The 22,721-nt window shown below is 40.5% G+C and overlaps 1 protein-coding gene across 1 annotated transcript in view; it reads left to right on the top strand.

The window, feature by feature from the left end:
• The window catches only part of LOC122795063 (deleted in malignant brain tumors 1 protein-like), a 207,697-nt gene extending 196,656 nt beyond the window's left edge, over window positions 1-11,041 (top strand). Inside the window, exons 5-6 of the mRNA XM_044063638.1 lie at window positions 8,461-8,778; window positions 10,659-11,041. Of these exons, the coding sequence (XP_043919573.1) occupies window positions 8,461-8,778; window positions 10,659-11,041 (701 nt within the window). The remainder of the gene's footprint in view (window positions 1-8,460; window positions 8,779-10,658) is intronic.
• Window positions 11,042-22,721: the final 11,680 nt, after the last annotated feature.

A 22,721-nucleotide genomic window follows, 5' to 3' on the forward strand; every position in this document is an offset into this window, starting at 1 on the left:
CAAAGAGACAAATCCTGGAAAAGCTATCTCCATCATAAACAGCCTGTATTTTTACTAAAATACAAACAGCTGCGAAATCTAGCCAAAAAGCAAGTCATTATAGATAAAAAATCCTACTACAACCATTTACAAATAAATCATGCAAAAAAACCCAAACAATTCTGGAACTCTATTAACTCCCTTCTCAAGCCTGGTACAACAAACAACCCTTGTCCTGATACTAGCAAATATGACCAAGAAATTGCCAAAGTATCCAACACCTTCTTCACTTCTTCTATTGCTGAGCTAACCAAAAAATTCCCCAACAACATCCCCCTACCCCCTCTGCCCAAGCTTCCTCCCCCTCTCCTCCCACACCCCCTACTTTTGAACTTAAACTTGTATCCACCTACCTTCTAAAAAAACTTCTCTCCAAACTTAAACCTTGCACCAATGCCCCTGAAAACATCCCCTCCCCTTCTTAAAAATTGCCTCAGACAGTATTGGTCTCCCTATCAGCATCCTGATAAATAGATCACTACTCGAATCCTATGTACCCAAACTATGATGTTCTGCTTTTATTCTTCCACTCCACAAGGGTGGCAAAAATTGTAACTTCTCCACCTTCCGCCCAACAGCCATCCTCTCACCCATCTCTAAACTTCTTGAGAAATGCAACATGCAGCTCATGCCATTCCTGACCGAACACGAGCTGCTCTCTCCTACCCAACACGGCTTCCACGCTGGACACAATACCAACACAGCCCTTCTTTCCTTTTTACACTCTGTCAATTCAGCTAGAGATTCTGGTAACATGGTTTTGTCTGTTCTGCTAGAGTTATCTAAAGCTTTCGATAACATCTCCCACACCCATCTACTAAAACATCTATCTAACCTCAACATCTCCCCAAAAACTCTTTCCTGGTTCTCCAGCTATCTATCAGACAGGTCCCAAGCTGGGAAATGGGGCCAAGCCTCCTCCACCTTCTTTCCCACCCCCACAGGAGTACCCCAAGGTTCCATACTTGGCCCTCTGCTATTTAACATCTTCATTAATGATTTCCACAAAGCCATTCCTAATACCAAAATTGTCCAATACGCAGATGATTCAACTTTGATCTGCTATGCCTCCAACCTAACAGAACTCCAGTCTCTAACTCAAACTGCCTTCTCAACCACTGAAAAATGGATGCACCAAAACCACCTCTCAAAACTAAAATTCTTCTATTCACTCACTCTAAATCCACTCTCACTGATAAAAACTAATTTCAAATTACCAGCTTTAACAACTCCATCATTAACATCGTTCCCTCCGCCAAACTCCTGGGGGTCACCATTGACGAACACTTCAGCCTTAACAACTCCATCATTGACATTGTTCCCTCCACCGAACCCCTGGGGGTCACCATCGACGAACACTTCAGCCTTAACAACTCCATCATTGACATCGTTCCCTCCGCCAAACTCCTGGGGGTCAGCATCAATAAACACTTCAGCCTTAACAACTTCATCATTGACATAGTTCTCTCCGCCAAACCCCTGGGGGTCACCATCGATGAACACTTTAGCCTTAACAACTCCATCATTGACATCGTTCCCTCTGCCAAACCCCTGGGGTCACCATCGATGAACACTTCAGCCTTAACAACTCCATCATTGACATAATTTCCTCTGCCAGACTCCTGGCGGTCACCATCGATGAACACTTCAGCTGTAATAACTCCATCATTGACATCGTTCCCTCCGCCAAACCCCTAGGGTCACCATCGATGAACACTTCAGCCTTAACAACTCCATCATTGACATCATTCCCTCGGCCAAACTCCTGGGGGTCACCATCAATGAACACTTCAGCCTTAACAACTCCATCATTGAAATCGTTCCATCCGCCAAACCCCTGGGTTCACCATCGACAAACACTTCAGCCTTAAGAACTCCATCATTGACATTGTTCCAGCTGCCAAACTCCTGGGGGTCACCATCGACACACACTTCAGCATTAACAACTCCATCATTGACATCGTTCCCTCCACCAAACCCCTGGGTGTCACCATCAATGAACACTTCAGCCTTAACAACTCCATCATTGACATTGTTCCCTCTGCCAAACCCCTGGCGGTCACCATCGATGAACACTTCAGCTGTATCAACTCCATCATTGACATTGTTCCCTCTGCCAAACTCCTGGGGGGTCTCCATCGATGAACACTTCATCCTTAACAACTCCATCATTGACAGCGTTCCCTCCGCCAAACCCCTAGGGGTCACCATCGATGAACACTTCAGTCTTAACAACTCCATCATTGACATCGTTCCCTCCGCCAAACTCCTGGGGGTCACCATCAATGAACACTTCAGCCTTAACAAATCCATCATTGACATCGTTCCCTCTGCCAAACCCCTGGGGGTCACCATCGATGAACACTTTAGCCTTAACAACTCCATCATTGACATCGTTCCCTCTGCCAAACCCCTGGGGGTCACCATCGATGAACACTTCAGCCTTAACAACTCCATCATTGACATAATTTCCTCCGCCAGACTCCTGGCGGTCTCCATCGATGAACACTTCAGCTGTAATAAATCCATCATTGACATCATTCCCTCCGCCAAACCCCTAGGGGTCACCATCGATGAACACTTCAGCCTTAACAACTCCATCATTGATATCATTCCCTCCGCCAAACCCCTGGGGGTCGCCATCAATGAACACTTCTGCCTTAACAACTCCATCATTGAAATCGTTCCCTCCGCCAAACCCCTGGGTTCACCATTGACAAACACTTCAGCCTTAACAACTCCATCATTGACATCGTTCCAGCTGCCACACTCCTGGGGGTCACCATCGACAAACACTTCAGCCTTAACAACTCCATCATTGACATCGTTCCATCCACCAAACCCCTGGTGGTAACCATCGATGAACATTTCAGCCTTAACAACTCCATCATTGACATCGTTCCCTCTGCCAAACCCCTGGGGGTCACCATCAATGAACACTTCAGCCTTAACAACTCCATCATTGACATCATTCCCTCCACCAAACCCTGGGGGTCACCGTCGATGAACATTTAAAATTCAATACCCACATCCAACGTAACATCAAGAAAACCCACATAAAACTCAGCCTACTGTACAGAAACAATCACTTCCTCTCTCCCTCTACTAGACATACCTTGGCTACCACATATCTCCTCCCATCTCTTCTGTACAGTGCTCCTCTGCTTACTAATCTATCTTCCACCCTTACCTCCAAACTGGAAGTATGGTACAATAAAATCTCCAGATTCGCCACCAAGGCAAATTCCTTCTCTCATCACTGCACCTCCCTACAAACTTTAAATTGGCTTGAACCTCCCAATCAACTTGATTTCCTCCAAATTGCCTCAGCCCACAAATTATTATTTCAACCCACCAGCTGCCCTGTCCTATCTAATATTCTTCAATCATATACCCCACTCAGACCCCTTAGATCTACTCACCAAAACCTTATTATCGTCCACAAAACCAAATGCCCAGCTGGTCAACTTCTACTCTCCTTTTCCCCTAGCTAAAAAATGGAATGCCCTGCCCACTACTCTGAGGACCTGTGACAACCTAAACACCTTCAAAACTCAACTTCATTCCTACCTGTTTCTTCACAGAAAATGTTACTGCGCTCTTCGTCCCATACCTATTCGACTGCAATTCTGCCTGCTATTTTTTGTAATACTACCTATTGATTGTAATGCAAATATTTTTCTTTGCAATTCATTATGTCATGTAACTTTGTATTGTGGAGCTTTTCTCCCCGGGTCTCCACTGAAAACGGGCTCTTGAGCCCAGGGGACCTCCCCGGTCACCAAACTGGAATAAATAAATAAATAAATAAATATTAATCTCCTCATTCGTGTGATACCCTATTTCTGCTCATCTTTCTGCATTACTTGCACATTTTCTCTTTTGGAAATTGTACACTTTAACTATATTTAAAATTTGTAACTTATTATTGCGTACTATGTAAAGTTTGCTATTCCTTGTAATTCTCCTGTGATCTTGCAACATATTTTGTAACACACATTGATATTTGGTATAACTACTTACTTGTTCTTTAACTATATCTAATCTTTATCTAATTTGTACTGTTCTGGAGTTTTTCTCCCTGGGTCTCCACTGAAAAAGGGTTTCGGACCCAGTCGGACACTACCCAGTTAACAAATGCAAATAAATAAATAAATAAATATATATATTGGCCAGTATATAAAATATCAATGAGGGAGGAAAGATTGCTGCACTGCAAAGCAGTGCCAGCCTGTAGGTTACTCCATGGGACTGTCTGATGCAGTGAAGGCATTGTGTATGTGAATCTGGTACAATCAGGGAAGGGCACACTTGCATATCTACTCCATACATGTAGTAGAATGGCTAAACAATGGAGTAAAAGTGTGTGCTCTAGTTCTATAACATGGCACACAAAGGTTGTGAGTAGTGCCGATAGTAATTGAAGGTTATACATAATTTTCTTTGTAAAGGAGGGAATAAAATGCTAAGAGAATTTTAAACATGTTTTGCACATAATCCTGCAGTTTAGCTGCATGTGAGCTGCTATTTAAGTGCACCTAACAAGTGGGGATAGAAATACTATGAAAGAGTAATTCTGTAGATTAGTCAAACAGTAAGCTCATAGACATTAAAGCTACGTCTATTGTAGTCATTCCTCTAACAGAGAATCTTCTTCTTCTTCCGGCTGCTCCCATTAGGGGTCGCCACAGCAGATCAACTGTTTCCATTTCTTCCTGTCCTCTGCATCTTGCTCTGTCACACCAACCACCTGCATGTCCTCTCTTACCACATCCATAAACCTTATCTTAGGCCTTCCTCTTTTCCTGTTACCTGGCAGCTTCATCCTTAGCATCCTTTTCCCAATATACCCTGCATCCCTCCTCAGCACATGTCCAAACCAACGTAATCTTGCCTCTCTGGCTTTGTCTCCAAACCTTCCAACTTGGGCTGACCCTCTAATATACTTATTCCTAATCCTGTCCATCCTCGTCACACCCAGTGCAAATCTTAACATCTTCAAATCTGCCACGTCAAGCTCTGACTCCTGCCTTTTTGTCACTGCCACTGTCTCCAACCCATATAACATAGCTGGTCTCACTACCCTCTTATAGACCTTCCCTTTCACTCTTACAGGTACTAGTCTGTCACAAATCCCTCCTGACACTCTTCTCCACCCTCTCCATCCTGCCTGTACTCTCTTCTTCACCTCTCTTCCACACTCACCATTACTCTGAACTGTTGATCACAAGTACTTAAACTCATTCAACTTTGCCACCTCTACTCCCTGCGTCCTCACCATTCCTCTGTCCTCTAACAGAGAATCAAGAAGTAAATTTAAGGAGACTAAGAAAATGTGACATTAACCTGAAGAGTAAAAAATGAAAAAAGAAAATTGAACATTAAGCAGTTTTAAAGCATTTTTAGACAACTACTTTTGAAGCATATGTTTTTAGAGTAGGTTTTGTGAAGTTTTGTGTGTGTGTGTGTGTGTGTGTGTGTGTGTGTGTGTGTGTGTGTGTGTGTGTGTGTGTGTGTGTGTGTGTGTGTATGTTTGTGTGTAATACACAATAATTTTATCTTCAATATCACAAACAAAACTCCTAGGTGTTGTTAGTGATGATAACATGAAATCTGACATTTATATATCACAAGTTATAAAAAGGTGCATAAAAAACTAGGTACCCTATATAGAAGCAAAGCATTTCTAACCAATAACACAGAACTTGCAGTCGCTACAACCCACCTTCTGTCTATACTCCTACATGCCTCACCCATTCTCACAAAGTTCAAACTATTAGATCTACAACTAACTCTGCCCTTCTTCTTCTTTCAGCTTTTCCTGGTTAGGGGTCGACACAGCAGATCACCAGTCCTCTCATGATTGGCAGTGGAGTTTTATGGTGTCGATGTGCCAGCCTGGTGCCCAACCTTCCACAGAAGGCACTCAAATGCACACACTCGCACCTAGGGCCGAATTAGAGTGTCCAACCCACCTACAGCATGTCTTTGGGATGTGGGAGGAAACCGGAGCACCCGGATGAAACCCATGTGACCACAGGGAGGACATGCAGTCTCCACACAGAAGGCACCCCAGCCAAGGATCAAACCAAAGAACCACTTGCTGTGAAGTGGTAACGCTAACTGCTGCACCACCTCGGCTGCCCACACAACTAACTCTGCCCTCTTCAAAAAAAATGCTCAAAAGCCATTTATTCAACAAGTAGCTCTGCCCACGCTCCAGCCCTGGTTGGCTCATACTGCTTCTTCCATACCAGCCTAATACTATTATTACTTCAACAGTATTGACAGCTTTCCATCTAACCCATCCTTCTGTTTCTCAGACATTCCACAAACTTAGATACTAACCATTCATATTCCAAAACTGTAATTGAACCTTGGTTGTTAATCCAATAATCTCCAGAATGTATTTTATTCCCAGTGGAATTCTCTGTTAAAATTTTTGTAACTAGTATAAATCCTATGTATCCATGTACCATATATTTGCTTTGTTTTGCTGCATACCCATCTAATTAAGCTTTGATATATTTGTATCTGTGTAAATTAAGCTTTGGTTGGCTCTATATCTATGCCTATGTATGTAATCTTGTCTGTTACCCCATGAAGCTTTTCTCATCGGCCCTCCAGTGTAAATGGACTTTTGCCCAATAAGATTTTCCTGGTAAACAAATGTCTATACATATATATATATATATATATATATATATATATATATATATATATATATATATATATATATATATATATATATGGGTTACCTTCATTTCATCAACAGCTCATTTCACTGACAAGCAAATCAGCAAGACCATTTCACTGAAAGTTCATTTCACTGACAACTCATTTCATCGACAGTGATATATGACCTTTTCCCCACTGTAGAATGATCCTGGAGTTAGAATATAAAGTAAGGGGGGTTGGGGGGACAGCCCCCCATATTGGGGGGGGGTGAGGGGTGAAGCCCCCCCACATACTTTGGTTGTATATTGTTTTCTGCAAAACAGTTATTCATTGCAATTGTAAGTATCCATCTCTATAGCTTAAACGTTTATATGTGGGGTGGGCTACACCCCCCACACCCCCCAGTGTGGGGGGCTGTGCCCCCCACATCTCCCCTTACTATATATTCTAACTCCAGGATCACACTACAGTGGGGAAAAGGTCATATATCACTGTCGATGAAATGAGTTGTCAGTGAAATGAACTTTCAGTGAAATGGTCTTGCTGATTTGCTTGTCAGTGAAATGAGCTGTCGATGAAATGAAGGTAACTCATATATTTATATATCTGTCTATGGGTGTATGGGTGCAGTGTGTTTTGTGATACATTCAGTACATTCAGCATTTCAGACAAAGATTGAGGCTTTTTTATCAAAATGTTGGTCAATCACAGGATGCCATTTGTTTTGCTGGATCACTACATAGTGGAGAGTGAGATTTTTCACCATTATTTTGTGATCTTGGAGTTGGTATATGGAATTAGCAGGGGGTATCAGGGGCTTGCCCCCAACATAAAATCATGTTTCATTTTTTTTTTCATTTATTAAATTTCATCCATTTGTAGTTGATGTAATATTTGTCAATGTCAGTCAGCAATGAAGTGAAATACTATCATATATATATATATATATATATATATATATATATATACATGTGTGTGTGTGTGTGTGTGTGTGTGTGTGTATGTGCTATGTCTCTAAATAGAGAGAAAGAGAGATGTCTCTATGAAACCTAAATGTGTGATTACTTGATTATAGACTGAGAACTCATTTGTTATAGCTGGAAATTGACCCCTTTTAATTGTGTGGTGATGTCACACTGACAAGCACAATTAAAATCTTCAATCAGTTTAGACAGTCAAAACTATTAGGTTTGAAGCAAGCATTGCCACATGTGAACTAGCCTGACAAGACATTACTTGCACAATAATTACTCTTAATGTGAGAAGGCTTATGCACTGGATAGAATAATAAATGCGTGCTTAGACAACTGCACAGGTGTGGCTTTGCATGAAGCTTAGCAACTGTCTTGGTCCATGCCTGTCATTTTAACTCCCAGTGGTCATATACTATCCCTTATATTAAGTAACAGTGAACTGCAGATACATTGCATTACATTCTGCTTGCATTACCAAACTAGTTTGCATACTTAATTTCTGCCTGAATGTGCTTTTAATACTGAAATTTACAATGTGATATTGTGTTAACTAGTAAACTTTCTTCCCGCATATAAATACAGAAAACAAACAAAATGTATTTCAACAGGAAAAACACCTTATCCAAAAATTTGTATAACAGCATTTCTAAGGTAAACATTTGTTTAACCCATGACATATTTGCATAGGAAAAATGGTACTGCCTTTCAGTGCAGTGTTTCATATAAACATATTAATATTCTTACATTATCATTTTCTGTTTGTTTTTAGGTTCAAATGTACAAGTTAGACTAGTGGGCGGCTATGATAACTGCAGCGGAAGAGTGGAAATTTACGTCAATAAAACTTGGGGAACAATCTGTGCAGATTCCTGGGACTTTCTTGATGCTAATGTGGTGTGCAAAGAGTTGGGCTGTGGTACTGCAACATATGTAGACAGTGATTCATACTTTGGCAAAGGAAGTGGCGTTACCTGGCTAAGTAATGTTACATGTTCAGGAACAGAGACATCTATATTTCAATGTCTTGCCAATCCTTGGGGAAGTGAAACGTGTGGTAGTTCATCAGATGCTGGTCTCATCTGCAGTGGTATATTTATTCATTTATTCTTTCCAGAATGATACGCTTACAAAATTATGCAAACTCTTATTATATCTGTTTCTCTTTGACAAATTCCTGCTCATCTATTGCAGGAAACTACTTTTTTGAATGTTTCCGTACTTCTTTTATATTGACTATATGTAATGCCTAATGAAGTCATATAAAATCACATATGGCACTAAAGCACTCTAGTATATGGGATAATCTAGTGCAGCCCAGGAGTAGATAATCCACAAGAGACTATATTCCAGAAAAACAGAGTAGGGACTCTTACATACAGGAAACACTTCTCCGGGAGAAAAAGAGCAGTAAGCCATCTGCATAATGCTGAAAAAAAAACCCATCTCATAACTGCATGTGACAGTATACATAGCTTAAAGAAGTGTAGTTCCATCCATCTACAACCTCTTTTTCCAATTTTGTATATATACCTTAAAGAGGTTCCATGTTTTCCCATTTTTGCACATGGGGTTGGGGTGCCACTTCAGCAGTGACAATCATCTAGAGCTAAGGTTTACACTGCTGGGTGGCTAGCCCTGCCATGGTAGTTCTTCACCATGACTCACTTGCATGCACACTCACACCTATGGCCAGTTTAGAGTGTCCAATCCACCTACTGCATGTCTTTGGAATGTGAGAGGAAACAGGAGCAGCAGGAGGAAATCCCTCAAAAACACAGGGAAGGCATATAGTAGACTCCACAAAGGAAGCAACTAGCTGAGAACTGAACCAAGGAACCTCTTGCTGTGAAGTGACAATGCTATCCGCTGTGCCACTGTACCACCCAAAAAAGTGTAGGTGACACAAAAGACTCCTGGGGAGTTCCATATTCCGATTATGCAGGTTTGGAGGAACAGAGCCTTGGGTTTTTGCTCTTAGAATTCTCCCACTAAACCCTTTCGTAGTCCAAAAATGTCCTTAATATCAGCAATCAAGGAGAATCTGTTCCACAGCAGCGGTGTCCTCTGTGAAATAAACCTGTCTTCACAAACCATTCTGTTGATGTTGCAGAAGACATTCGATGTTGCAGAAGACATTTAGATCCCTAGACTGAGCATTAGTAAAATAGAAACACAGCAAAATAGGAAATGGAAACTCCAATAACCATAACACCAGGGCAGATTTTAGTCTATGCGTTTATTCATTCTGGTACCTCAGCATTTCGCCTTCAAAGAAATACTAAACTATAATACAACCCTCTCATTTATACTTTGGATATCAATCAAAATCAATTATTCAATTAAACTTCCTTTAAATTAATGTGCAAGCTTAAAGAAACCCCAGCCATACTAGGGGTAGAAAATACATATTATTTCTTGTCACCTACAATAAATACAAAAACAAATATTTAAAACAGCTATATTTTAGTATAAACTTTTTTTCAAGCATTTTATAGTTTTCAAATATATTTAAACATCATTTATTATGAATAACATATCAAAGCCAAATAATGGAAGACAAAAACTATTACATCTAAACTTTACATATCCACAAACATTTGTATTTTCTTAACCAAAATACAACTAAACATATAATGTTAATTTGCTATCAATATTCGTACACCTAGGTTGAAATGTTCTAAAGTTTATAATTATTCTACATTCAAGTTAATTTAGTTCATCCAGTTCCTATTTTACTGTGTTTCTACATTTTGGTGTTTGCTTTGTTGGTGTGGTGTAATTAGTAAAATAGGTCAGAGAATGCCTTGTATGCTAGATACAGGTCACTTCTGAGCAGTCTGTAGGATACCAAGTATATTTAAAAAAATATAAAAATAAATGTATATTTTAAAAAATATAAAAATATATGTATATTTCTGTACTGCATAAAAAGTGCCTTGTGTTTTATAATCTGTATTTCTCTTTCAGGAAGCATAGAACAGAGCCTGCTCTATTTAGTGACACAGCCAATGACCTGGACTGAAGCCCTTCATTATTGTTGTTCCAAATATACAAATCTGGTCAGCATTACAAGCTCTGCTATCCAAGCAAAGGTCACTAGCCTTATTAAGAACATCAAAGGAGGAGGTGCTTGGCTGGGAATACGTAAACACAGGATCTCAGACTATTGGTATTGGACCAATACAGACCAAGTTAAAGACCCAAACTGGGGAGCAGGTCAACCAGAAAATCAGTTTACTCAACGGTGTGGAATGGCTTACTTGGATACACAGCAAAACCTTTACTGGAAGACTGCCTGCTGTGGATCAAAGAGGAACTTCATATGCTATGAGACCTTAATGTCTCCATGAGAGAGCCAGTCAAAGCAATACATAAGTTGTCTCTCACTGTTCTGAACAAAGACTGGTACAATTTTACCAGTCTATGTCAGATCACAGGCAAAGGAATGACTGCTGTGTACATGTAATCTGAGCCAAAATAATTTAAATGTTAAAAGCAACTGTAAATCATATAATTTCACGGACTATAATAATACTTTATGACAGTGGATCTTGTATTAGAATATCCATGGATTAGTCACTTTCATTTCATAATTCTGTATTTTTTTCATTGCATTTTCTTTATTCAGACAACCCTCTGAAGTTCTTACTAGAGACAGATTGCTAAGCATTGTGGCATCTTATGCTATCAGCTGATATTTCCTTTAGTCACTCAGCTAATACAAGTTGATAGCTTTGATACATTCTGCAGGGCATTACCTATCCTTATGTATGTTCTACAATTTAGGTAATCCAAGGGGTCTCTGGCACAAAACCAAAACCAAGCTGGTACAATGGTATCAGTTTACTTCCAACCAGAAGGGGGATTTCACACCATAACCATTCTTTTTCACTCACAAACAAAAGGAAATTATGCATGTGTCATGATATATTTGTCTTATTTTATGAAGATAAATGAACTGTAAATCAACTGTCAGAAGTTAAACTGTGAATACCTCAAACACTCATTAAAACAAAACATCAGAATCAATCTATGTAAAGAAAATACTCAAAAACAGTTTTGCAGGGCAGGCTTTGTAACCTCCAATACAGAAGCTTTGCATGTGCAGCTCCCATCTTAAAATACGTTAGTCCCCAGGGCACTTGACCTTGAATAAAGAGAAAAGCGTGTTTAAGTAAGACTTCACTGTTTTCTTCCCTCCAGGTCACATGGCTTCGCAGTCAGTGCATGCACATAAGATATAGTACATTCAACAATCTAGAGCCTAATGACATCACTGACTGACTCTTAGCTCATTTCCTGAAACTGGAATAATTTGTTGAGTCTCAATCAAACAAAATACGGTGAATGATTAGGCAGCCACAATATACATGCAGTGGATGTGACTTGATCCCAGACACTCTTCTTCAATGTACAGTTTCCAGTTATCTAGTGATTCTTGTTTTGTCAAGACTAGGTGAATCATTCTTGCTTCAAGTAGAGTGATGAAAAATGATTTCATTGGTTCATGGATTGTCAAAGTTAATATGTCACTGTGTCTATACTGACTGTGAAGCAACGCGACTCTGAGAAAAAGGAAAAGGCAAATTGTTACTGAAACAAACATTTCTCTTTAACTTTGTTTTTTTAGATTGTGCGACCTTGGAATTAGTATATTTAGAGACTGTGTGTTTGGGAGTTCATTCCTCCTGAAGAAGTACTTCATGGCTTTGTGTTTATGTACATTGTTTTGCTGCTGTGTTTTATGAGTGCTTGCTTTGTCAATTGTTTTGAGTATTTATTAGAGAGCACTGCCAAACCAAGGCCCAGTAAATCATTGTGTACCTACATATGACTTTTCCACCCTTAAAGTTCATATCCCATAGATCTTATCATACTTTGTAATGTCTGTTGTGATTTTGAGACACAAGGAGTTTTGTTAATGATGCACAGCTTAGGTTTTATTTATTTTTATTTATTGAGTTAACCTTTGCTGACCGAATTTATCCTGTTAGGCTGATGGCCTATTTTCAGGAGAGACATGAGATGGTATTCATATTAAATGGTGGAAAATTGGCCAAGACAGTGGAAATATTCCCTTCTCTCTTTTTTTTGGTAAGTGTCATGGGGTCTTTTACATCAACCTGGCATATCACAAAGTCAACAGTTGAGACCTCAGTTTAATTAATTATCTGTATGGCAGCACACTCAGAAGTACAACACCGACTAATTCTGCACTCGTGAGTGAAGCACCCCACTAATGCTGCACTCCTTAGTGAAGCACCCCGCTAATGTTGCACTCGTGAGTGAACCACCCCACTAATGCTGCACTCCTGAGTGAAGCATCCCACTAATGCTGCACTCGTGAGTGAAGCACCCCACTAATGCTGCACCCCTGAATAAAGCACCCCACTAATGCTGCACTTCTGACTGAAGAACCCCACTAGTGCTGCACTGCAGTGCCTCCAAAGTAAAATCAATCCACTCATCTGGGTGGAAATAGAACCTACCTCCTTCTACACTTTAAGTATCAAAAGGTGAATGTTAGCTGTTAAGCCACTGACATTTATTTCACAAGATTAAAGTTGTACACGGTATAAGTTAGTGAACAGAATGTTATCATGATGAAAGGTCTGAAACAGTACAGACTTATTAAATAATGTTACTGGATGAGTAATTTCTAATCTTACTGATTGTACATGCCCTGCAATTGGCATTAATATGCATAGAAATATGGGTTTTGTAATCCCTGGTAAACAATTCCTTTACTAATACTTATAGAAAACATACTGTGTTAATGCAGGAACTTTCTCTGAAGATGCCTTGCACAATGGATAGTGTTGCCCAACTGTATCACTCTTTCAAATCTTTCTCCTAAGAGAACACTGTTAATATTTTAATTGGACCTGTTTGCTTAATTAAGTTTCTTCTGTTGTTATATAAGCATACCTATTTGCCTCTTTCCAAAATGTTAAACAGAATAAATCTTACATTATCTAATAAAACATTATTTTGTGTGACATGACAATTGAATGCATTCAGGAATCCATTTTTATTAGCTATTCCTATAGTCAATGAGTTTATTATTTTGTGTTTCTGTGGACTTGTTTGGATATGAAAATAGTCTTGCATTATATTTTGATTCTTAAATGTGCATTATGTAGGGAGCATGTGATTACAGTTAAGATAACTGCATAACTGTCCCAAGGTTCAGGTATGACCTCTTGTGATTAACTGCATGGGCATGCATTACCCATATTTACATTTGTTATCTTAAGGTTCTGTGTCAAAAAAGTTGATTGATCGGTTATTGTGTCTGTGTGTGTGTGTGTGTGTGTGTGTGTGTGTGTGTGTGTGTGTGTGTGTGTGTGTGTGTGTGTGTGTGTGTGTATGTGTGTGTGTGCATTTGATATTTGAGTCAAGTGGTACAGTAACAAACTTTGACTCCACAGTGGCATTTGGCCAGGTTTTGCACTATTAGCAGTACTAGGGATGGTATGACTTGCACACCACTTTCTGGACCCAAGTTAGTGCTCATTTATACAGTTCACTGAAATGTATAGTTTTTTGTTTTTGGGAGGGGGCACTCTGGTTTGATTATATGCAGTGCCATGAAGACACATATGCACATTATCTCTGTGCATGGCCTGGATCATATCTATAAAAAATTTATGGGACAGCAAATTTACCCAGTTAAGAGTTAATAAGATGATAAAATAATATACAAACTTCTTCCATAAGGCAATATTTGATAGCAATAGCATTTTTTAATGTCTACTAACAGTATGCTACCATTTACAATTCTCTGATGTAAGCTTTCAAGGGCTTGTAAATGCTTTTGCGGTATATGCCTTGACCCTTTGACTAACTACATGTACAGTAATACTTAGCACTGTCTTAATCTCCATTTCCTTTTCTGCCCAAATTGCCACTCACCTGTGTAATGACTGGAAGTCAGCACATGGGAATAAAGCTCTTCCTTATTAATGAACTGGTTCCTCTTCCAAGGGTAGATGATTTTTTTGCTCCTTTTTTGACTGCTGTGTGACCTTGAGCAAGTTGCATAACTAGACTGTGCTTTAGGGCAATTACAAATTCGTTTTCATTAGGCTCCTTAACGGTCTGCTGGACTGCATGGCTAGTAACTACCTGCGAATGAATGAGGCTATGCCTATGTGATGACCCACCACTGGACCAGTAATCAAGGTGCCTCAACCTTCACCACTGGCACCTGTGGGGAATGTTTTCTGCGAGGATAACACGTACACACACAGTATTTCCAGATGCAGCTCTCTGCATCAAATGCAATTTCCCTTAAGAGCACACAGAGAGCACAGTCAGTCCGGGGATGGTTCCTCTGTCTTTCTCCAGATCCCCAATAAGACACAAAAACGCACAAACACACAAACACATACACACCTGAGAAAGGCCGGCACAGGTTTACTAGCTATGCCCCTTTCTGCCCAGACTATAAGGTAGTTTTCACTGCCACCAGTCACTCCTCAACATCTTTCTTAAGTCCTTTAACAAAGGGTGTTCAATCTTACTGTATAATATTAATACTAACACAAATGGTAGTTTGACCAAGAGCAAGGCTGTTAGGTGTAGTCCACACAGTGTCACCAAATAAATACTCCCAAAACTTAAATACCTCTAGACAGATCAGCCACAATGAAAGGTTTAAATAAATTTAAGAATAAATAAAAGAACAAGAAAATACTCAGCATATATTCACAGTGACATCAGAGTTTGGAATCACAAGACATATTTAAAATAATGTTGCAGTACAGGCTCACACAAATAAAGAAAAACAAAATCTAAACAAATCTTCACTATATTCCTGACTGTATCTGAAAGAATTACTATGACCTAAAACTTACTTATAGAGCAAGACAGCTGTGGTGGATGGTTCTTCTTGTTGTTGCCAGGCCCAAAACTGAATAACAAATGCTCTGTCTCACTTAGAGACTTCTCAAAATAATATCCAAAATATTACTGTTGAGATAGCTTGCAGAATGACATAATTTCTTTTCATCTGACTTCTAGTTCCCAACTAACCCCCCCCCCCCACATTGCTGAAAGCTGGCAGCATTTAGCATCTACCTGTCAAAACATTCATACAGGTGCTTTTGCTCAGATCTTGGCAGATGTTGGAAGTCATAAAACAGTTGCATTCCTTAATGCTTCCAAAGTAGGAATTAGTTCACCACAAAGACAACAGAGAAAGCTTCCTAGTGCAAACATTATATCTCTAGCGCCATTGAAAACTTTATGGCCTACCATATAAAGTAATTTAATTTCAGATATTTTTCTAAAGTTTGCTGGACTGTGGTTAACCCTCCAGTTTTCTCTGTTAACATATACATTTAAACAGTTGCAATAGTGCATATACATTTCTGTTCTCTTCCAGTAGGGCACACTGTAGATACATTTACAAGCAGTTTGCAAATACCTTTTTAAAACAAGCACCTATGCAGAGCAGTTTGATATACACATGACATACAGTTCTAATACATTTGTAACACAAGCATCTTGTATAAATTAGTTTGATATTCACCAATGACATATAATTATTTACCTAATTCTAGCTTGCTGTGCTGGCAATACCTCCTTTCATCACACTTCTTCCCTCATCAATGACTCAAGCTAGTTTTTCAAGTGACCCTTGAGAGGGATAAGCTTATCTGGGAATATATTACCCCATTCCTTATCTTGAGATCCCAGTTGCATTGGCATTGCTGCACTGTCATATCATATACCTCTAACCCTAGGCTCCACCATAGTAATTTGTGATTTTGCTGGCTAGCTTGCTGTAGCCATAGATCCTGCTCAGACACCTCCTGCCTTCTACTGCAAATATTAGCACCAGAGCTTCCCTAACATGGTAAGGTTTCATGGTGTTAACATGGTACAGTTTATGCCCCTGCCTCCTGCCTAGCAATTCTACCATGTAGTTAACATCACTGACCTTCTTTATCACATTGAAGGGTCCCTCCCATCCTACCTGCAGCTTGTTGTGTCTGACAAGAACGAGAACCATAACCTGCTGCCCCACAGCATACTCTTTGGCTTGAGCATTCCTGTCATACTAGACCTTTTTCTGCTGTTGGGCTCCTGCCAGGTTCTCCTGGGCCAAGCCCATGAGTTCCCTGAGCCTTGTCCTGAGGTTTAGGACATATGTCACAACAGGTTCCTTATGGGATTCTCACTCAACTTCTCATTTATCACAAATTAAATCTAGAGGTCCCGTCACCCTATGCTCATACAGCAACTCAAAGGGTGAAAACTCTGTGGATTCCTGGGGCACTTCTCTGTAAGCAAACAAAAGATGGGGCAAATATTTGTCCCACTCCCTCTTAAACTGGTCTGCAAATGCCTGTAGTATTCTCTTTAGTGTAAAGTTTTACCTCTACACAAGACCATTAGTATGTGCATGGTAGGTGGTGGTCTTTAGGTGCTTTACCCCACAGTGCTTCCACAGACAAGCTAACAGGTCTGACATGAAATTGGCACCTCTTTCAGTCAGTATTTCTTTTGGAAAACCTACCCTGCTGAAAATCTCTAACAAAGCATTTGCCACCTTTTCTGCCTCAATGGAGGACAGAGCCACCACTCATGGTATCGGGTAGCATAATCTACTACCACTAGGACATACTTCTTCGCTGTGGGGTACTCATAAGCCCCACAATATCCATAGCTACCCTCTGAAATGGCTTCTCAATCACAGGCAAAGGCATCAAAGGAGCTTTTAACTTGTCTCCTGCCTTGTCTACTTTTTGGCACTGCTCACAGGTCCTGCTACATGCAGGGAAATCCCATGCCAATAAAAGTTCTGCATAATATGTCTCTTTGTACACTTTATTTATTATTTTATTTATTTGCAGTTTGTTAAAGGGGAAAATCCATTGAGCCAGAATGAACCCGTTTTCAATGGAGGCCAGGGGATAAAAGCTCCATATACAATTATTACAAAGTTAATATCAACAATGTTAACAAGTACAATACAGTTTTCAAAAACTACTAAAACACAGTAATATGAGCTGCGGTGGTGGTACTGTGGTAGCATTGTCGCCTCACAGTAAGACGTTGCCCTGTTCGATTCTCAGCTAAAGCGTCTTCTGTGTGGAGATATGCGTGAATGGGCGTACCTTCATTGAAGGTTGTGCGTCAGGGCTGGCAACTCGGTATGTAAAAATCTACTGCCAATCATTAGCAGACTGGAGTTCCGCTGTGGCAACCCCTAACCAGGAAAAGTCAAAATATACAATAACTAAAACACAGTAATATAGAAGACAGAATAATAACATTTCAGTAAGGGGTTGTAACATAGTATTGAATGAAATTAGAACATAAGTATATTGGAGTACAAAAGTATAATTTGGAGTGCAGGCGTTTATGCACTCAAAGTTTCATGAGGTGAGAGGGAGGAAAAATTAGAGCAAGAGAGTAGAACAGTGAAAGGTGAATAGACTGAGTTATGAGAAAGGAAAAAGGGAGAAGGAGAGGAAATAAAATGAAGGGAGTCACTAGGGTGAGTTATGAGAAAGGAGGAAAAAGGGAGATGGAGTGGAAATGAAATGAAGGGAGTCACTAGGGTGAGTTATGAGAAAGGAGGAAAAAGGGAGATGGAGGGGAAATTAAATGAAGGGAGTCACTAGGGTGTGTTATGAGAAAGGAAAAAGGAGAGGGAGTGGAATTGGCATGAAGGGAGTCACTAGGGTGAGTTATGAGAAAGGAAAAAAGGGAGAGGGAGTGGGAATGAAATGAAGGGAGTCACTAGGGTGAGTTATGAGAAAGGAGGAAAGGGAGAGGGAGTGGGAATGAAATGAAGGGAGTCACTAGGGTGAGTTATGAGAAAGGAGGAAAGGGAGAGGGAGTGGGAATTAAATGAAGGGAGTCACTAGGGTGAGTTATGAGAAAGGAAAAGGGAGAGGGAGTGAAATGAAATGAAGGGAGTTACTAGGGTGAGTTATGAGAAAGGAAAAAGGGAGAGGGAGTGGAAATGAAATGAAGGGAGTCACTAGGGTGAGTTATGAAAAAGGAAAAAGGGAGAGGGAGTGGAAATGATATAGAGGGAGTCAGGTGGGGTGAGAGCATGAGCATTCCCAGTGAGAAGAGAGATGGGAATGAAGCATGGTTTGAAGATAGTGTGGTTTGGGGTAATTTGAATGTGGGGGGGTGAATTCCATAGGCAAGCGAGGGAGAAAGACAGGAGAAATTACCCAGGTGAGCGTAAAGGTTTGTACACTTCAAGGAAGTTCTGGTTACTGGACCTGAGTAGTCTGTCAGGATGATTCAAGGTGAGTATGGAGGAGAGGGAAGGGCAATTACAGGGTTTGAAAATGAGTTTGTGAGCAGTTAGCAGTTAAATGTAAGGGAGATAGTGGGGGAGTTCCAGCTAGTTCAAGAAGTGGAGTGCATCACAGTGGTGGGAGGAGGATTTGGTCCCAGTAGCAAACTTAGAGATTTCATTGTAGTAGGATGACAGTTTTGACTTTAGGGAGGATTGAAGGTTGGTGAGAAGAGGGGCTCCATACAAGAGAGAAGGGATGACGTAGGAAATAGAAAGTATATGTTTGGATGAGGGAGTGAGATAATGGCTGTGACGATACAGCATTCTGAACTTTTGTTGTGTTTTCTTAATGCTAGTTTGTATATGAATGTCAAACTTTAAATGTTCATCAATGATAACACCTAGATGTTTTGTATGGGAGACTATTTCAATGGGAATCTTATTCTGACTATGGAGAAGGAATTTTTATCGATAGAGGTGTTTTTAGATGGAGTAAAAATCATGCTTTTGATTTTGGATGCTTTGAGAGCAAGGTGATTATTCAGCATCCAAGACTCAGTACAACAGAAGGCATCTTGTGTTAGTTGCTTGAGTTTGGGGAGGGACTGAGCATAGCAAATTATGGTGGAATCGTCCGTGTAGTGGACAAGTTTGGTATTAGGAATGCACTGATGAAAATTATTAATGAAAATGTTAAAAAGTAAGGCACCCAGTATTGAGCCTTGTGGAACTCCTGTTGGAGTGTGAAGCAAGAAAGAGATACTATTGTTCTACTTGACGGCTTGTAGTATGTTAGAAAGGTAACTGGAAAACCAGTTAATAGAGGAGGGGGAGAGATTGAGAGCAGAGTCTGGACAAGAGAAGTTTGTGGGAAACAGTATCGAAGGCCTTTGATAAGTCTAGGTGAAGGGTAGATACAATGTTGCTAGAGTCTCAGGCGAGGTTGATGATGTCAAGGAAGGAGAGAAGGGCAGTGGTAGCACTATGTTCAGGTCTAAATCCATGTTGAGTTGGAGAAAGAAGTTGATTGTCTAGGAGGTAGGGAAGGAGTTGCAAGTGTATGCATTTCTCAAGGACTTTTGAGATAGGGGACAGGATGGCTATAGGATGGAAGTTGGAGATTTCAGTATCGTTGCTTCCTTTGTGGAGGGGAATGATGAATGGTTTCTTCCAGAGGAGGGGTACATAGGATTCTTTGACTGAATGGTTAATAAGTATGGTGATGGGAAGGGATTTGCCATTGGCAGCTAGCTTGAGAAAGATAGATGGAAGGTTGCCTGTGGCATGAGAGCATGGTTTTAGTTTTAATAGATTTTATGGTGTATAGAGAGATGGGTTGTATGATAAAGGGGGGAAATGAGTAGTGTTGATGTCAATGGGACTAGAGTTAAGGCTGTTGGATGAGGGTGGAGTAGAAGTGTTATTGGAGAATAATGTGGTGAGCTTGGCTATTGTATCAATAAAGAAAGAGTTGTATTGTGTAGCTAAGATATGATATGGAGAGTTAGAGTCAGGGCAGGGATTGCATTTTTTGCCAGGAGAAAGGAGAGCAGATGTACTGTTTCAAAATTTTTGGGGGGTTGGATCTATGATTGTTTTGAAGCTTGGAGTAGTAGGACTTTCGGTCTAAAGCAATTTGTTTTTTCACTTTATTATAAAGTTGCTTATACTCAATAAGGGTGTTAGGTGTTTTAAATTTATGGTAATGCTTCCAAGATTTATCTCAGAGATGCATGAGTGTAATAGTTGCTTAAGTTAGCAAAGGAGTAGATTTGGTTTTGATTCTTTTAGTTCTGTGCGGAGAAAAGCAACACTTTATGCCCATATGACCTGAAAAGAGAATGTCATGGGCTATGGCTAGAAGCACCAGATGGTAGGTTCTGGGCACTATCAACTGCTGTATTCTCTCACCCTCCAGCCTTCCCTCAGGGGTCCACTTATTATACATTAACCCTTTGTTCCAGTATACAGATCCCTTTTCCATGAGAATCAGGTACCTCACTGGCTACCTCCCACAAGCCTTGTAATGTAGGGTCTGAGAGCTGAGCCTGTCTCAACTCACTCTTTGCAACCCTCCCCACCTCCCATTCCACAGGAAGTCTGGTATCTTCCGACAGTGGTGCATCACTGTCAGTCTGGGTACTACTACTCACCTTTGCCCTTGCAGTCACTTTGTCAAAGGAAACATCAGTACCCACCAGCAGCTGTGGCTCACCTTCAGTCTTACTGCGACAGGGTAGCTCCCCCTCTAATGTAGCCACTTCACCAGTGCTGGCTTCAGGTGTGCGGTCTGTCTGAGTCCACACCCAGGCTATGAGATCCACATGCCTGTTTCCAAGCCTGACTGCTTGTCACTGAATGCACACAAGGTACTGTATTATCAAAATCATTATCTATCAGGACATCTGCTGGGATATCCTTAAGCACACCTACTTACTTGCTTCCTTTTCCACCCTCCCAGTCAAGGTGAACCCTAGCCAAGGGTATTTGGAATGGGGTCCCTCCTAAAGCTTTGACTGGAGTAGACTGCCCAAGCAAGTAGTGCTCCTGTTTAAACATTGAAGGCTTCACAATAATTAGGTCAGAGGCTGCGTCTCTCTTAGCAGTGGCCTGTTTCCCATCTACTAAGATAGGATATAACCTCTTGTGGTAGTTTGGTACCCTTGTTTTCGCCAGACAACTTGCTGCTGGCATTCTGTCATTCCCACTTACTGACTGTCCCACCTTTTGTTTCCCACCTTGTCCCTGTGGACATCTATATGTTACATGGCCCCACTGGTTACATTTAAAACATGTAACCCTTGATCCTGACCATGTACCTGAACTAGTGGGTTCCCCTGCTACTGGTGGACTCTGATGGGGGGGTTTAGGCTGCCCACCATGGATTACCGTAAACCCATATGCAGCACTGGGTATCACCTTTCTGTGCAGGGATGCCCTGCTTGCTAGGTGTAGGTCTCCCTTCTTCCCCATTTCATCTACTGTATTGCATTGCCAATCTGCCAACCAGATTTTCATGTTCTTAGGCAAAGTGCAAAGGACTTGTTTCCTCACCAAAAGGTCTGCCATCCCTTCAAAACTAGTGACCTGACACCCATTCACCCACCTATGAAAATAAGTGATTAACTCAACAATATATTCAAACACTTTCATCTGCCTTGCGTCTATGCTTATGAAGCTTTATCTTTTGATAATTTCTCCAAAATCATTTGGGTTAGTAATACCATGATGGGGATCAACTCCATTCCTAAGTCAAAGTACGTTTAAAGTTCAGGAAATTAGTATTATTTAACTCTTTGATGTCAGCTAAAAGTGCTCTTAGCAGCACCCGCAACGTGCCCAGTATTGACTCCTTCTGAAGATCGTACGGAGTTACATGTAGTGGCAGCATATCTAAATATGACTGTAGACTCTTTTTTTATAAGACCCATTGCTCCTACTACTATTGTAACTATATGGGTCTCCTTCTTCCACATTGCTCTTATTTCGCTTGCAGATCCTGATATTTTATGACTTTGTATCTCTCTGTACGCAGGACACTGTAGTCACTGCGTGTGGCGATTTCAGTGATCAATGCTGTTTTTGTCTTCTTTTCTTGGTCCACTATATCTGGTTTTCTAGCATCTATCTTTTGAATTGCTGGTAATGGATGATCCCATGTGATGTAGACTTCATCATTGTATATAATGTTTTGTGGCTCATGTTTCCAGTGTTGCTCAGCCACTTCAATACCATAATGTCTACACAATCCCCAGTGC

The sequence above is a fragment of the Protopterus annectens genome, chromosome 2.part1, assembly GCF_019279795.1.
Source record: "Protopterus annectens isolate FY-2018-M chromosome 2.part1, PAN1.0, whole genome shotgun sequence".
Classification (NCBI taxonomy): domain Eukaryota; kingdom Metazoa; phylum Chordata; order Ceratodontiformes; family Protopteridae; genus Protopterus; species Protopterus annectens.